The sequence below is a fragment of the Tenrec ecaudatus genome, chromosome 6 (genome assembly GCF_050624435.1).
Source record: "Tenrec ecaudatus isolate mTenEca1 chromosome 6, mTenEca1.hap1, whole genome shotgun sequence".
In the NCBI taxonomy this organism is placed as follows: domain Eukaryota; kingdom Metazoa; phylum Chordata; class Mammalia; order Afrosoricida; family Tenrecidae; genus Tenrec; species Tenrec ecaudatus.
The window spans coordinates 75,895,450-75,912,440 of NC_134535.1; the positions used below are offsets into that span (position 1 = coordinate 75,895,450).

Sequence of the window (16,991 nt, forward strand, 5' to 3'; positions counted from 1 at the left end):
ACAGTACTGAAAGTACAGCTCAGGGAGAAGGGCACGTCTGATCAGTGCACATAGGAGCAGACAAAGAGGGAAGGAGAGAGAGAGAGAGAGTGGAACACAACCTGGTCTACCAAGCCCTGAGGAAAGCATTCCTGCTCAGAGCAACCAATGCACAGAGAAGACCATAGGGCCGGGCCCTCCACGAGACATAATGTCCCTCACTGACCCATAGCTCTATGAGGGACAACACTGGAGACACAGTGTGGGAATTGTTCCTGATCTGACCCCACACACTGTGGTGAAACACTAAGGGTGTGCAATAGAACAGCAAGGTGAGCAAAGCAATGAAATCCCTGGGGAATACCAAACATAGACTTTGGTGCTAGGACGAGGCACCCTATCAGACTCCAGAGGACAACACTCCTAAAGGCCCACAAACAGATCTGGAGCTATTTGTACTATAAATATTATAGGCTTTTCTTTTTTTGTCCTGGGTTTTTATTGTTCTGTTTTTTGTTTTCTTTTGTTGCTTTGTTTTGCTCTGCCTTGGTGTTGTGCTTATTGTTGTCTCTGCATGACTATCTAGATGAAATAGGTGGGATAAACAATCCAGAGGAGAAAACATTGGCCCGATGGTACCAGGAGGACACACGAGAGGGAGAGGCAGGGAAAGGGACAGAGGGTGTCAACCAACTCAGGGACAGGGAACAACAAAGTGGTCTACAATCAATGGCAAGGAGGGGAAAGGATGCCTTGATCAGGGGCAATGTAGCCCAAATGTATCAAAACACAAATGAAGGCCCATCATGACAGTGGGACAAGAGGAAAGTCAAAGGAAATAGAGGAAAGAACTATGAGGCAAAGGACATTTGTCGAGGTCTAAATACAGGTAAGTACTTATGTAAATATATTTATATGTAAGGTTAGGGAAATAGATCTATGTACATACATTTATATGTTAAATATTAAGGTATAACCAGATGGACTTTGGGCCTCAACTCTAGCACTCTCTCAGCACAAGAACACTTTGTTCTAATAACCTGGCATTCTGTGATGCTCACCTTTCCCAACAGGATCACGGAAGACAAAATGGGTGCATAAGCAAATGTGATGAAGAAAGTTGATGGTGCCCAGCTATCAAAAGATATAGCGTCTGAGGTTTTAAAGGCTGAGAAGCAAACAAACAAACAAACAAAAAAATCCACAAGGAAGAAGCACATCAGCCTATGTTGGTCATGAGGTGTCCATGGGATCAGGTATTGGGCATCAACGACTCAAAAGAAAACAAAAACATCATATCAATGTAAATGAGGCGGAGGATGGAGTGGAGACCCACAGCCCATCTGTAGACAATTGAACATCCCCTTGCAGAAGGGTCACAAGGCAGAGATGAGCTAGTCAGGGTGCAGTCTAGCACCTACCAAGGAAACACACAACTTTCCTGTAGTTCTTTAATGCATCCAACCCACACATCCACCCCCACTATCATGACCCCAAGTCTACCTTATGATTTCAGCTAAACCAGAGCATGTCTATTGGTACAGAAAAGAGTTGGGGAAAAAAAGTTGGAAACAGGGAAAACAGGAAAGATAAACCTCTCAGGACCAATAATGAGAGTAGTGATACCAGGGGGGAAGGGAAGAGGCAGGAGGGGGAAAGTAAAGGGGAAACTATCACAATGATTGACATATAACCTCCTCCCAGGGGAATGGACAACAGAAAAGTGGTTGAAGGGAGACAGCCATCTGTGTAAGACATGAACAAAATAATAATTTTTAAATGATCAAGGGTTTATGAAGGAAGAAGTGTGGGGGAGGGAGGAAGAAAAAAAGAGGAGCTGATACCAAGGGCTCAAGTAGAAAGCAAATGTTTTAACATGATGATGGCAACACATGTACAAATGTGCTTGACACAATGGATGTGTGTAAGGATTGTGATAAGAGCTGTAAGAGCCCCAGTAAAATGATTAAAACAACAACTACAAAAAGCTATGGCAGCCTCCTCGCGCCTTTTCAAGGGGGGTCTCTTTCTGTTTGGGCTCCCAAAGCAGGGATTGTCTTGATCACGTGTTCCGGCATATTCTGCTCTCTGAACTGCTTCTCTGCTTTTCAGTGCTCAGCAAAATGGCAAACACCAGGAGAATTCTGCAAGGGTGACCCCTCTACATTCCCTCACCCAACACAGGCCGTATGCAATGTGACAAATCTGAGAGAGAGAGAGAGGCACATGGTCAATAAGACCCAGTCCCTTCCCTTTGGGTTGACATCGCTAAACAGCATCTGCCAAGAGTCCATGCCAGATGCTGCCTCCTCAATATCTTCATTCGGATGTCCTTCCGCACCCCATGGGAGACTCCTGGGCTTCAACTCCCATCAAGAGTTACCATCTCAGAAATTCACAGGGGCAATCCCACCCTGTCCTGTTGATTCTCTAGGAGCCACCATTGACCTGATGGCAGAGAGTGAATGAAGCACTTCAAACTTCTGGCCTGCCTGAGATGTGCTCCCATCCCGTGGCTTTTCATTTCAGTGAGCGGCGCTCAGTCATCCAGGCCCGAAACCTGGGTCTGCTGTCTACTCTCACTCCCATCTTAACTTTTGCATAGATTGCTTCTTCTTTCTAGAACAACTCTCCCTCCTACAATATCTCCTTCTGCCCAACCTGTTGGCCCCATTTTCTCTTTCTTTAGGTCTCAGTATAAGCAACATTTAAACATGTCTCCTGGCACTTCTCTGAATTCCAAGGCTCTTATTAATGCCTCCCCCACTCCCCCAGCTCCCCTTATACCGTCTTTTGTCAAGTGGATGCTAATCCTATGGCTTCTAGACTGGCTCTAGGCTTTCTAGGTTCAAGTCCCAGCTCTGACCCTTTTCTGACTGTGTCAACTTGGACAAATTATTCAGTCCCTCTATGCTCCAGTGTTTCTTCATCTCTGAGACGGGGAGAACTATGCTCCCTTGAATGCATACGGGTTGGGGCATTGGATGCCTGTCAAGCCCCCCCGAAAGGAGCTAGTTCCTCTCACCTCCTTTCGTTGTGAGATCCAAGGGAGCAGAAGTTTTTTCACTGAAATATTCCTCGGCACCTAGTGCAGCCACTTCCATAAGTAATAAAGACACTCGCTAACGTGTACTTCCTGAGAGCTGCCTGTCCTGCGAAGCCCAGGTGGAGAGCCAGCTGTGTGTTTGTGGTCATGAGGGGTGATGGATGTCTACCAAACAGGCAGCAAGAGCCAGAAACAACCAGAGGCAGAAAGGACGCCTTTCTGCTTCCACTAAATAGGAAACGCTGACATCTCGTGGTAGAATTTGGATTTTCAGCTCCTTGAAGGCGGGACTAAACACCAGTTGTTTTTGTTGTTTTGTCTGCTTTTTCCACTCTTAGCATGTTTTCGCTTTCGATTTCTAACTAGTCTGAGAAGTGTCATAATGCATTAAGTAAGTTCTGTTTGTATCCTGTTAAGTTTTGCCTCTTTTTTTTAGTATTTCTTCAGACCCAGGGCTGTTAAGTTCCTGAGCTTCAGGACTGTAAACTCCTTAGCGGCAAAGATGGCAAGACTTGGTCTTACAAACTTTGGACGTGTGGTCGGGAGAGGCCAGTGCGTGGAGAAGGACGGCCTGCTTGGTAAAGTGGAGAGATCCTCAAGGAGATGGAGGGACACATCGTGGCTGGAACCATGGGACCAGGGACAATTGTAAGGATGGAGCCGGACCATACAGTATAACTAGTGTTTGTGCACAGGGGTCGCTATGGGTCGGAACCGGCTGGATGGCACCTAACAGCAACTACGACTGCAAGGTCAGCAGCTCGAACCCACCCATCGATCGGTCGGTGGGAGAAAGAAGAGGCTGTCTGCTCCCGTAAAGGTCCAGGGGGAGGGGGGAGCAGTGCCGCTCTGTTCTGCAGGGTCCCTCTGAGTGCGAATCGCCTCGATGGCAGTGAGTGTGGTTTGAACTCTAGGTGTCTTTTGGGGGCTTCGGGGCTTCACTGGTCTTGAAGAGGGTTGGGCGAGGTCTGGGCATTTTGTTCAATCCCCTAATCAACCCGACGCGGCCTGGCCCAGACTCGGCCCCGCCCACTGTCCTGGTCTCCTAGCAACTGCCCTGGGCCCGGGGCGCCCCGCGCGAGGTCCGGTGTTGCCCGGGCAACCTCAGGCCCGCCTCCTGCAAGGTCCTGGCTGCTTTGTAGCAAGGCCGTGTGGGAGCCCGAGGGAAGCGCCTGGGTCTGCAGGTGTGACGGAGCGGGAGCCGGGGGCGACGGCCCCAGCGCAGGGAATGGGGTTCCCGGGCGGGAGGGAGGCCCAGACGCGCTCGCGGCGCCTCGGGAAGAGGGGCGTGGCGGCCCCGGGAAGAGCGCGCAGCTCCCGGGGTGCCACCGTGCCGCCCGACAGGGGAAGCACTGTGAGAAGGCGGGAGCACTCCTGCGATCCTGCACCCCTCCACGCAGGCCACCCCACTTCCACCCGCGTCTTGCCTGCTGGCTCCGGAACTGGACGTAGTGGGGGCCCAGCTCTTTCTCCTTTCCCAGGGAGATTCCCTAATCGGATCCGCTCGCTTTTTCTCCCAAGGGCCCCATTTCTGGGGTCAGTGGACTTATTCCCAGACACCACAGCCTTTCCTGGGAGGGGTGGGGTTAGCACGTTGTTGTTGTGTGTGTGTCTGCCTGTCCTCTGCCCTCCAGCATGCATGGTGCTGGTGGTGGTGCTGGTGGTGGGAGGGGGATGTGGGCAGCTATTCTGGGCTGAGGGTAACATGTTAGCCCACAAACCCGGGACAGCTCACTGTAATTACTGTCCTCTCCACCACACCACTTTATAAGTCCTGGGATGACACTGCTTGGGTAGCTTAGCAGTCATATTAACCTCTTTAGCCCCAAGACCTTCGAGAAGTTGGGGATTTGGAGGTGGGAGCTAGTGTTTTCATTTGAGGAGTAAAGGGGAAATATGACCCAGGGGACTCTTAACAATCACTGAGGGGTCACATCTTCCTTGGCCTCTGGCACCCCTACCTCTTCTACCTCCCCTCACGTTCGTTCCTGCACAGGCTCTGAGAGTACCCTCTCTTTCCTCTGCTCCCTTGGTCTCTGCAGGCATTGTGGGCCACCCTGCCTTTTTTCTACTTTCACCTAAGGCTCCTTCTCTGTAGGAGGGAGCCCTGGTGCCTTAGTGATTACCCATTGGGCTGCTTGCCTAGAGGTCAGCAGTTCGAAACCACCGGCTGCCCTGCGGGTGAAAGATGGGGCTTTCTACTTTCTTACAGAGTTACAGTACCCCAAGGGCAGTTCTACCCTGTCCTACAGTGTTGCTATGAGTCAGAATTCACTCGATGGCAGGGAGCCACGTCTCCAGGCCCAAGGTTGAGGGCTTCCTGCAGGCCCTGCTGGGCACAGCACCCAAAGCTGACTGCATTGCCCAGATATGTCGGTAGGAGGTGCCATCATTTGAGTTGTTGGTCAAGGGGAAGCCCAGCTCTAAGCTTAAGGGCTGCTTCAGGGACTTCAAAACTTGGCACATGTGTTGCTCCAGTATGTGACAAAGCCTGACCCACCACTGTCACATGAGGAGCAGGCCACAGGAGTGTTCACAGGGAGTTCAGTTCCCAGAGGCTAGTAGAGTGAGCTGTTGCCAGGTAGGGGCAATGTGTGTGTTGAAATGGTGAGGCTGTGAGGATGACCAGAGGGCTTGGGACCCAGAAACTAGAGACAAGGGTGCCAACATGACTCCTCCTCTGTCCTTTTGTCCGAACCCTCCTGACCCAACCTCTTCTCATCCCCTCATTTCCCTGAGCTGCACAACCACTTATGGGGGAGGAGTCTAACCAGTCTGAGAAGAGCCCGGGTGAGTTCTCGAAAGGCCCCTTGCCCAGCATCTCAGGCCCTTCAGTAACCCCCAGCCTGTGGGGACCCGAGCATCTTGGCTGCTCTTTCTCACAGTCCTGGATACACTCGATTGTTGGTCTGTTCCTAAAGGCTGTTAGCATCTTAAAGGTAAGGGGGACTTGCTGACCCATCGCTATCTGCTCCCAGTGCCTGGCAAATGTGAGCTCACAATGAACAAATGGATGCGTTCCTATTCAGCTCTGGCTGAGGTTTCTCAGCTCCAAGGAATAGAAGCCTGAAATTATATCCTCTGCCAACAGCCCACCCCACTGTTGTGCCTTTTTCTCATTTCTCTTCATTCATCTCTGTTTCATCCCAGGAGAGACCAGGGCTGCGCAGGTCTATGGCTCTCAGGCAAAGCAGAGGCTTCTGAGCTGGGACCTGGTCAAGAGCCACGAAGCAGTCAACCAAGCAGTCAAGTCAAGGCAGTGTAGGAGGAAGCCATGGCTCCGGCTGAGGTGCTGAACTGGAAGGGCTAAAGCTGTGCACACTGGCCACTTGCCGGCTGGGCATCTCCGCTGTTAACCCCAGGGCTCAATTCCATTCCGTTCCGCAAGGTCAGCAGTTTGAAACCCCCAGTTCAAAACCACTTCTGTCTGTCATCAGCTGCACGGGAAGCACTGAAGGTCCGATCTCACAAGGTCACACAGTGGGCAATGGATACTGCTCCCTGGGGGCACTAGGACAATGCAGGAGGGATTGCAAAAGCAGACTCTTCATTCTGGATTATGGGTTATAGGACAAACCCTTTTAATTGCCAGGGTAGGGGGAAACGGAATAATTACTCCCCTCTCAAAAGGAAGCCATAAGCCAAACAAGTTTGGGGAGCTATGAGTTAAAGGGTGCAGTCCTCCAGACTGCTAAGTCTGCCCAGGACCTCAGACGCCAGCCACAAATTTGGAGTCCCCACTGCACTAATCACTCCGGACTTGCTGGCTCCCACTACTCGCTTGGATTGGACAATTCACAAGAATGACTCACAGAAATGTGGAAAACTCAATACCGTTCTACCAAAAATGATACAAATAGCGAGATCCATCCCGCAAGATCTGGGAGGGTTGTCAGCATGGTGTTTCCAAGTCCTCCAAAGAGATGCGCTCTCCTCCCACTAGGAGCCCCTGGCTGGCTAGGGTTGAGGAGTTGGGTTGCTAACTGCAAGGTCAGCCGTTCGAAACCACCAGCCTCTGTGCCTGTGCGAGCAGGATGGGTTTTCTATTGGCGTAAACAGTTGGTGTAGAAACTCACAGGGGCAGTTCTGTGTCCTGCACGGTTGCTGTGAGTCAGGATTGCCTCGGTGGCGGTGAGTCATCCACACCCATGCACGTCTGTCTCCAACCGGGAAGCCGGTGGAGTGTTTGTGTCTAGAGACTTTGCTGGGCCCTCCCATTCCTCTCTTGGGTGCAGTCCCTGGGTGGTATGAGCAATGACCCTGCTCAAGGTGCTCCTGGCCAACTAACAGGTTGGGGGTTTGAGTCTACTCAGGTGCCTCCGAGGAAAGGCCTGGTGATCTACTTAAATGTCCCATGGAGTCTAGTTCTGTGAGTCCGAACTCTGGCAACTAGTTGGATATATATATATATTTTAACTCTTAAGGATAAACAAAGGTAGGTTTTTGGTTTTTTTTAAAGGTGGGTCTTTTGGGCCTGCCTAACACCTGGGGTGGTGGTGGGGGGTAGCTCTTGGTGTAGCCTCAGCTCTATTCTGGAGGCCTCATCAAAGACACTTGAGGAATTCTAAGGTTTTAGAGGCTTGTTTTCAGGTAGCAAGGACAAGGGCCCAATTCTTTGAGCCACGTTAAATGATTAACCTCAGAGTGTGAGGCAGCCTTTGTCCATCTTAAGGTTGCAGAACCTACTCCATTTCTCTGTGGCCCTGTGAAAGTGGGGGTGGGGGGTGGGGGACAGGGGCCAAACCTGCTGCCATCCAGATGGGCCCACCAACTCCTTCAGTGGCGGGTTTGAGCTGCCCAGGGCCCTGGTGACATGTAGGTGTGGCCTTCCTCCTGTTTTGCTGGGGAAAACAGGTTCCTGTGGGGGTGGGGACAGGTGGGGGGGAGGAGGAGAGGGAATTTAGCCAAAGACAGTGTAAGTGTGAGTGGTGGAGCAGGTCGTGGCCGGGTTTCTGACCTCACGAGCTGTTTGCTGCTGCTGCTGCAGTGTGGACCCTGGTATGTCAGGACCTGGCTCAGCTGCAGGTGGACCCCAAATTCGAATTCGTGGCTTTTTAATAAATTTTATTTAATGTTAATAAATTTTATTTAATGAGTTTTACATGTCTTTGTCATCCATCGGTTGCTATTTAGTTGCTCAGAATCCTGTAAACGTTCATCTTCAAGATCGCCCTTGTTCAAGGAGCCACGTCATCCAGTAGGCATGAATCGCAGATCTGTCAGTTCTTCTGGTTACACCGCTTTAACCTCCATTATGGACAAATGTCACACATTTCATGCCTGAAACTTGTTATTCTCTTCAGGGCCCTAGAAGTAGGAAGTACATTTATGTTTGAGGGGGAAATAACTATTAGTGCTAAATATTTCTACATTGTTAACTTTTAGTACTGCTTGAGCAAAGTGTTACAGGTCTCATTGTCACCAGTGCAATTAATCCACAGTGATGGAAGCAAAACCTGCCATCCTTTCAGCCCCAACTGTCCGTCTGGACACCATGATCAGCTGTGCCCACTTTCTCAGACTGAGGCTGCAGGGTTGGAGGCTTTATCTCTCGGAGCCTCACTTGGCTCCCAAGGAGGATAGGAGGATCTTCCCTGGGTACTTAGCAGGAGGGGCTGGGACCATCACCACTGGGCACCCACGGTGAATGGGAACTTTCTTCCACCAAGCCACCGAGATCCTCAGTGGCAAAGTCTCTCTGGGGAGGGGGAGGGGAGGAGAGGGGGAGGGAGGAGGCGTCTTCCCTTGGGGTTGCACATGGCACACGGGAGCGTCTCCTAGGGGTGCTCCAACAGCAGGACCATAGGTGCTGTCAGCCCCTTCCTGATCATCCCTGGGGTCTGGAAACTGCCATCAAGCACCCCTGCCTTTCTCATTTCCATAGATAAAGCCTACGTTTCAATCCCAGGACACCAATTCAGACTCAGCCTCTGAACTTCACCTTGCAGCCTGGATGCTCCTACTCTGCAGCAATGATGGCCTGGGGACACACCGCTATCCTGCCCTCTCCCTCCCTCCCATCCCACCTCCCCTCTGTCCTTCTTCCTCTTCCCTCAAGGCTCATTATCCCTCCAGTGTCTTCTTTTGGGAGACTTTGTGGCACTGTTTGTGGGTTGGGCTGCAATCCACAGGGTCAGCAGTTCAGAACCACCAGAGGCTCCTTGGCAGGAACAGGGTGGGCTTTCTACACCTGTAAATAGTTAGTCTTGGAAACTCAAAGGAACGGTTCTGAGGTGGGCTTTAAAAAAAAACCACCTCATTTTATTGGGGGCTTGTACAACTCTTATCACGATCCACACATAGGTCCATTGTGTCAAGCACTTTTGTACATTTGTTGTCCACACATTTACTTTCTACTTGAGCCCTTGGTATCAGCTGGCTTTTTTGTTTTTATGTCCTCTATTATTCTCCCCATGTCTCCCCACCTTTCTCTGTTATTCTCGGCCTCTCCTCACCCCTCTCACAACCTGACTCTTGTCATCCCTTCCCTAGCCCCACTGGTCCCTGTCGTTCACTGGGGCCTCTCCTCCTTGGGGTCCTGCCTTTTCTCCTGAGCGGGCCTCCCATGGTGACCCTGCTGGGTGGCAGGGGAGGCGCTGTGTATGCAGCAGGCTCTGGACTTCCGGTGGGGAGCTGGGCTCCAGGAGGCCTTGGGTGCTGGCCACAAGCTTCGGAGAAGGCTCTATCTTTGTTTGGGACACCTGAGGTCTCGAGGCACTGTTGCTGGCCCCAGATGGTGGTGCAGCCTTGCCCTGCTGAGGAGGAGGGGAGTGAAAGTTCCCCATCCAGCTCTACCACCGCCCAGTGATGGACACCCAAGGGGCAGACGTCCAGGTCTGCTGGTGGTGGCACATGTGGCTGCCGGACGCTTGGAGTGTGTGCTGCGGGGTATGATGTGAAGATCAACATCCGAGGTCAGCTGCGAGCGCGGCAGGCATGCCCAGCTCAGCAGTGGCCTCCCAGGCTATGTGGGTGTTGTGAGGTGCACTGAGTCAGTTCTGACACATTGTGACCCCATGGGCCCCAGAATGAAACACTGCCCGTTCCTGTGCCAGAACGTAGGGGCACAGCCACTAGCTCCAGTCATGTCGTGCCCGGCCTTCCTCTGCCCCTCTGCTTCCCCAAGCAGATGTCCTTCCCCAGGGACTGGTCTCTCCAGCCGACGTGTCCAAAACACACGAGACGAAGTCTAGCCATCCTTGCCCCTCAGGAGACTTCTGCTGCTACTTCTTCCAAGACAGAGTTGTGTGTCTTTTGGGCTGTCCCCAGGTACTGACAGTATTCTTCATGAGCACACCATCTTCTTCGGACTACGTTAGCTAATATCCAGCTTTCTCATGTATCTGAGGCAATTGAAAATACAACTGAATGGGTCTGAAGGGATGGTTGTGTAATTGAGGGGTAAATTAAAGAAACAGCAGACAGGCCTGCAAGCGCTCACCTCTTCCATGGAGGCTGGGACGGGGGGGGGGGGGGGGGGGAATGTATTCTCCGACAAGCTTATATAATCACCAGGCATGCAAGTTATGTCATACACATATGTAACAGGAAGGGCATGTATTAGAGGCACACACGTAACAGGAAGAGGAGGGACTAGAGTCATATACATGACAGGAAGGCACATACGTAACAAGATGGCGGGCTCTAGAGTCAAGATGGCAGCTTAACCTTGGTTGTCTCTGAGCTGGCTTGACTCTAGGTGTCTCTGAGCTCTTCCCCAGGGGAGCAATCTATGATCCTTATCAGAAGGGAGTGGGTCCTACTTATGGTGGTTCAGACAATAGGGTCTGATTGCTCTTGGTGGCAGACAACCTTCAGGGAAGTATCCTTCAAGCAGTTGACCTTCAAGCATTTTAGTAGCTTGCAAGTACCTTAAGATTGGCATTATTCCAGGGGGACATCTTGGGGCATAACGTCTACTTAGGAAAACGTGACTGGAACACATCTCCAACCCATGAATGTGAAGGTCTCCCTCCACAGAGTCCCAGCCTCCCAGACACCTTCACATAAAGGGTTTGTCCACATACACTCTTCCTGGTTGATTCCCACAGAGGGGCTCCATGCTCCTGGTCTGGCACCTTAGCCTTCTCCTTGCCCACCTGGTGTCTCCACCTCTTCTCTCCCCCACTCTTCTGCCCACAGCCAGGCCTTCTAGAACCTGCGCTGGAGAAGGCCTCCCTATCGAATGGACTACTCTTCTTCCCACTCAAGTTGATCTCGCTATACTATTGAACACGCGGTTTGTTTCTCTAAAGAGGGGATAGGAGCACAGGCGTTGGGATCCCCAGGGATCTGAGTGAGTTCAAATCCTGACGAGGATTATCTTCACTGACGTGAATGCTGGCACGTTAGACCACATCTCGATCTCCAGTTTCCTCACTTCTAAGGCGGGAGCAATAATTGTGAATGTTAAATGAGCTAACCGGCGAGGCCTTCTACTCCCCTAAGTGGGAATCGGCTCCGTGGCGACGTGGCTGGCTTTGGACTGGACAGAAGTGCTCTCGGCATGGTGCCTGGCATCAGGCAGAAGCTTGGATTCTCAGGTCTCTATCCTCATCAAGCCTTTATTGGCTACTACCCACCCTCATGCTCCTCAAATGCAGGTGTTCTCCGATTCCTTTTTCCATTGCTTCCCTCTCTCCTGCATGGATCCAGACAGTACAGCTCCTCTCCTGGAGTTCATACCCTCAAATACATGGCGGGGGGGGGGGGGCACACTTCCAATTGGGTAGCCCACTCAGTGCACCCTCTCCCTCCCCCTTCCCCCATGTGCCACCTGTGTAGGGGTGATCACCTCTCTTCCTCTGGGCACGAATTTGGAGCCTGAATCTTCTCTTTCCATGCCCAGTCCCCAGTCCTCCCAACGCCCTCTGAAGTGCCACTCATACCTGTCTCCTTTCCTTAGTTCGGGCCCTTCCTCACCTTCTGTCCCTCAGGTCTGGGCAGTCTCATCCAAGCTAGCTCCCAGAAGCCATCTAACATACCGTACACGTCTTCTCATTTCACGGGAGGGTCACAAACCTCTCACTGGTCTCCACTGCCTTGCGACCCTCTGGTCAAACTGCCCGGGATGACCTTCACGGTTCGCAACAATGGAGCGCACACGTTACTTAGACGACTCGCTTTCTTCTTTTATTTTTACTTAATATTGTTGTCTTTAATATACTAAAAGCAAACACCGTATGTAACCATGATTTATTATGCAGCTTAAAAATAGAGTAATTTCCCCATGTAACCATGATATCATGATTGCTAATAACAATTTCCTAATTTCTAATTCTCATTCCATATTCAGATTTCTCCAATCGTTGCCCCAAATGCCGTTCATGGCTGGGTTGTGTCTGATAAAGCTCCAAAGGGAAGATGGAGGGCCCAGGGCTGTACTTGGTGGGTGTGGTTCTAAGGTCTCCTAGTCTTGGTCATCTATACCTGTCACATCTTTCCCCCAGCCATAATTTCCAGATTACTCTTTTTCTGATTTGGCCCTCTCCCTCCCTGTGGAATGAGGGCTTGCACCCGGGTTTTCCAGCGTCACCTTGGAGAACATCACCTACCTCGGTGAAACAACCTGGTCTTCCCCAGAGTGTAGGCTCTACCTGTTCTTCCCAGGCTTTGACCTCCGTTGAGAGTTAGGGCTGGGTTCTGCCTGTGGCCTCGGGGCCGGGGCGCAGTCTTCCTCTTCTTCCTGTCCCCAGGTGCCTGGCACAAGGCTGACTTCTCTTCCCTGTGCAGGCAGAGAGAGAACTGGATGAATATCCCTATCCTCAGCATCGGGCGGGGCGGGGCGGGGCGGGCTGCGCGGCCTCAGGACCGGAATGGGCCTGGTCTGTCTTGGTGGAAGGACTGTGTAATACAGGGAACTATTCACTGCTCCGCCTAGAAATCTTTTTGCTTTTAGGTTCTCTGTGCATGCGCGCTTGCCTTCGTGCCCCCAAACACACACACACACACACACACACGTACTTCACGAAGTAGTTCTTGAGGCAGGCAGGACCTAAGCACACAAGAGGTGGGGCCCAGTTCACGCCAACTCCTGGGGGGTCAGTAGCAGTCACACACTCCCCCGCCCCCCTCCCATCCTCATCTGGGCTTACCTCTGGGATGGGACGTGCTGTTTTGCCTGCTGGACTAGAAGGAGGGGTTCAGGGCATTATGTTCGGGGATCCTTTATCCCACCCCCCCAGTCTGACCAGGAGTGGGGGACCCGAAAACCTGGTCACCCCTCCTTCGAGGGAGGGAAAGGACTTTGACCTGCATGGCTCCAGGAAGGGTCCCTTCCCTTTTCAGCCCACTGCCCTGGAAGATGGTGACGCTGCGCTAACAGGGACAAGAGGAACCCCCAAACTGGGATGCGGACAGACTCCCACGATGTGAGGCGGGGGACTTCTGCAAGCGTGTATATGGCCCCAGCGGGTCCCGCGCAGTGCCGGCTCCCACCGCGCGCGGTCCATCGATGGCCGAGCCTACCCTGAGGTCCACCACGCGGCCACTCGGAGGGTCACTGACCGCCCACTTCTCCAATGGCTTCTTCCCCCAGCCTTCCCTTCCCGGACTCCCCCCACCCCCCGTCGATCAGGCGGTGTTCGGGCCAGGGCCCCAGGTGAAGGTGGGGGCCCAGGTTGCCCCTCCTGCGCGGGGGTGGGCGCTGTGCTCTGGGCCGGGGGCCACGTGGATCTGGCCAGGCGGGAAGTGCCTCCCCCCCCCGCAGGCCCGGGTGACTCAGGCCGCAGCTGTCCCCGCGTCATGAGGGAGGTGCGGGCCAGCGGGGCGGGGCCGAGGCGCAGGCGGGGCGGGCGGGCGGGGGGCCGCGCACAGAGCCCCGAGCCGCGGCCGGAGAGCAGCGCACAGCCTCGCGGAGCCCGGGTGAGGCCGCGGCGCCCCGGCGGGACCCCGGCGTGGCCGCGGGCGGCGCTCTGCGCCCGGCTTCTGCCTGCGCCCTCGGGCCCCTCCCGCGGCCCGCGAGCAACTTAGCTCGGAAGTTTGCGCCCGGGAGGGAACTTTTCACTTCGGGCGCTGGGGCGGGGTGTCCAAACTCGGGAAAGTGCAGGGAAGCGAGGCCTGGCGCGGCCGGGGCCCGGTCTGGGGGGCTGGCTGGGCGGGGAGCGGGTGTCTAACGCTGGGCCGGCGACCCGCGTCGGCCTGGAGCCCCCGGGAATCCGCCGGGGCCCCGGAGGCGGCGGCCGCCCCCGCCGCTCGGGCCGTGGGAGAGGGTGCTGGGAGACGTGGACCTGGCGGCGGGTTTCCGGGTGGGAGGGGCCGGGAATGGGGGCCAGGCTGGGAAGGCCGCCGGGAGCCCGGAAACCAAAGCTCCCCCCGTCGGCCGCGGCTAATGCCCCCGCCCTCCCTTCGCCGCAGGCCTGGCAGCGATGGCGGCGGAAGGAGGGATGAAGTGTGTCAAGTTCTTGCTCTACGTTTTTCTGCTGGCCTTTTGCGTGAGTAGTGGGTGGGGCGCAGCTGGGCCCCCGGGGCGCGCTGGCGGTGCGCGGAGACCGGCTCGCCAGCCAGTGCTGCGCGCGGAGGGGCCCGGGAGGAGGGCAGCTGGGGACCAGATGTGCGCGGGAAGATGGGGGTGCCGGCTCTCCTTCCCGCTTGTCAGGGTGACCAGCACCCGCTCCCTCTTGGCCCTTCCTGTCTGGTGACCCAACCACTTGTGATACTGGGCAGTGGGGCAACCGGCCAACGGCTCCTGATGATATCGCCTGGGGCGCCTCTTGACTCCCCACCCACTCCCGGACCTCGGGGGGCGGGGCGCACCCAGCTGGGGAGAACCTTGCCCACCTCAACTTGCTCCTGCCCTGGCGCCAGCCTCGAGAGGCTACTGTTTGTTCCGGAGGCGCATATGGCTCTCCTCCTCCACCACCAGGGTTGATGGGGGTGGAGTGGGCCCTGGAGGATCCTGAGGGGACCCGCCTGCCCAGTAGCCCTGAAGGCAGGTAGGGATCACGTTCTGGCTTTGGAATGTGTGCCCTGGGGCTTCCTGGGCCCTCCTTATTGCTGCAGAGGTGCGGAAAGGAAGAAGGGTTCCTTCAACCCTCCTTCCCCCAAGGGTCAGTCTCTGGGATGTGAGACTCACCACCTTGGAGGGCTGCGGGCTGTGGACCTGGCCTAACCCCTGACCTCTCCTCCTCTCCCCTCAGGCCTGTGCTGTGGGACTGATCGCGGTGGGTGTGGGGACCCATCTGGTCCTGAGTCAGACCCTTATCCAAGGGGCCAACCCTGGGACCCTGTTGCCTGTGGTCATCATTGCAATGGGTGTCTTCCTCTTTCTGGTGGCCCTCGTGGGCTGCTGTGGTGTCTGCAAAGAGAACTACTATCTTATGGTCACAGTGAGTGGGGGCTGCCGGAAGGGCCTTTCCTTGGAGGGTGCTGGAATGGAGGGGGGAGGTGGTGGAGGCCCCTTGAGAATGTTTTAGGGGCTGGGTGGGGCCTCCTCACCCAAAGACTCCACACCTGACTCCTGTCCCTTGTGCCTGCAGTTTGTCATCTTCCTGTCCCTTATCATGCTGGTGGAGGTGGCCACAGCCATTGCTGGCTATGTGTTCAGAGACAAGGTAAGGCAGGGCTTGGCAGACTTAGGGGGCTTACTGTTCTAGTGCCCCAGGCCTGGAGTTCTGATCTCAGCCACGTTCCTCCACTTTCAGATTCGGTCAGAGTTTAAGAGCAACTTCCAGAAGCAGATGCAGGCTTACACCAAGGATAACGCCACTGCTAGGATACTGGACAGGATGCAGGAGGACGTGAGCGGGGCTGCTGGGCAGGGGTAGTGTGGGTGGGGTGTGAGGATTCTTATTTCCACTCTGAAGGTGGGGAGGGTCCCTTCACAACTTCTCCATCTTTTCCCTCCTTTTCCCACAGTTTAAGTGCTGTGGGGCTACAAACTACACGGATTGGGAGAACATCCCCCTGGAGCCCAGGGGCCGAGTTCCTGACTCCTGCTGCATCAATGTCACTCAGAACTGTGGGATTAAATTCAACGTGAAGGATATCAATACTGAGGTAGGGAAGACGCTAAAAGCCACAGGGCCTTGGGGAATGTATCAGAGGGTGAGAGAGACCAGGGCTGGAAAGAGACAGGGTTGAGGTTCTAAAGTGTTTTGGTGTCAAGCATCTGGGCCAGGGGAAGTGGACGGATAACTTCTGATGGTGTTGGTGCCTTTGCTACCCTCCAGGGCTGTGTGGAGAAGATCGGTGGCTGGCTGAGAAGCCACATGGTGGAAGTGGCTGCAGCAGGCCTGGGCATTGCTTTTGTGGAGGTGAGTACTCAGGACCTGGGCAGGGACCTGGACCGCATCCAGGGCATCTGGGGAGGAGGGTGCTGAACAGGTGGCATTGGCCTGAGGGGAGCCCCAGCTGTCTTTTGAGGTCCCTTGGGTGGGCCTGGGGCATGTATCTTATCTCTAGCTCTTCTTCACCTCCCACTCTATCTTTCCTTCCAGGTTCTGGGAATCGTCTTGGCTTGTTGCCTCGTGAAAAGAATCCGCAGTGGCTACGAGGTGATGTAGGGTCTGACTTCCTCAGCTCCCTCGTCTACGGGAGTGGGGCAGCATACTCCAGGTTTTTCAATTAAACGGATTTTTTTTCCCACACCAAAAAGGTAGTTTTGTTTTAACGAACGAGACTTGATTGCTCTCCTTTCCTCAGCCATGTTTCTTGTCTTCTGAGACCTTGTTCTCTGGACCTCTGGGGAAAAGTATAATTTTGGGGGGGGGGGCGGGGTGTATTTGGAAAGGAGGGGGCCCAGTGCCTTCCCTGTTCACTTAGTCTTGTGCCACCGACTTGGTGCTGAAACACCCACAATGCCATCTCCTGCCCATGTCACAGCGATCTCCCCCACCCCCCTGAAGGGAGCCTCCATGTACCTGGGACACCACCTCCGTGGGCCCAGCAGTCAGCTCTCCCCAGTCCTGGAGGGAGCGTAGCTCCTCCTAGGGTGTTAAATGGCTGACAACTCTGGCCAGTGTGCATC

The 16,991-nt window shown here is 54.3% G+C and overlaps 1 protein-coding gene, 1 long non-coding RNA gene and 1 other non-coding gene across 4 annotated transcripts; 1 reads left to right on the top strand and 2 right to left on the bottom strand.

The window, feature by feature from the left end:
* Nucleotides 1-8,079: 8,079 nt before the first annotated feature.
* LOC142450057 (uncharacterized) lies at nucleotides 8,080-13,719 on the bottom strand. 2 transcript variants are annotated; one of them, XR_012784903.1, is made up of 4 exons: nucleotides 13,493-13,719; nucleotides 13,120-13,153; nucleotides 12,580-12,749; nucleotides 8,080-8,332 (listed from the first exon to the last, which is right to left on the bottom strand). It is a non-coding gene; the product is annotated as an uncharacterized LOC142450057 (long non-coding RNA). The 2 variants fall into 2 exon arrangements; XR_012784904.1 differs by lacking the exon at nucleotides 13,120-13,153 and having other exon boundaries at nucleotides 13,493-13,716.
* LOC142452193 (small nucleolar RNA SNORA1) lies at nucleotides 8,424-8,554 on the bottom strand. The gene has a single exon (XR_012785224.1). It is a non-coding gene; the product is annotated as a small nucleolar RNA SNORA1 (small nucleolar RNA).
* An 88-nt stretch (nucleotides 13,720-13,807) lies between the features above and the next one.
* CD63 (CD63 molecule) lies at nucleotides 13,808-16,618 on the top strand. Its single transcript, XM_075551531.1, has 8 exons — nucleotides 13,808-13,888; nucleotides 14,381-14,457; nucleotides 15,163-15,351; nucleotides 15,502-15,576; nucleotides 15,667-15,762; nucleotides 15,881-16,021; nucleotides 16,195-16,278; nucleotides 16,462-16,618. The coding sequence occupies exons 2-8, from the start codon at nucleotides 14,392-14,394 to the stop codon at nucleotides 16,525-16,527; spliced, it is 717 nt and encodes a 238-aa protein (XP_075407646.1). The 5' UTR covers nucleotides 13,808-13,888; nucleotides 14,381-14,391; the 3' UTR covers nucleotides 16,528-16,618.
* Nucleotides 16,619-16,991: the final 373 nt, after the last annotated feature.

What these genes read in the sequence shown, in the direction of transcription:
- CD63 (XM_075551531.1), top strand. Translation starts at nt 14,392, where the DNA reads ATGGCGGCGGAAGGAGGGATGAAGTGTGTCAAGTTCTTGCTCTACGTT. An exon ending in GCTATGTGTTCAGAGACAAG is followed by an intron (nt 15,577 to 15,666) that starts GTAAGGCAGGGC and finishes CTCCACTTTCAG; the next exon opens with ATTCGGTCAGAGTTTAAGAG. An exon ending in TGAAGGATATCAATACTGAG is followed by an intron (nt 16,022 to 16,194) that starts GTAGGGAAGACG and finishes GCTACCCTCCAG; the next exon opens with GGCTGTGTGGAGAAGATCGG.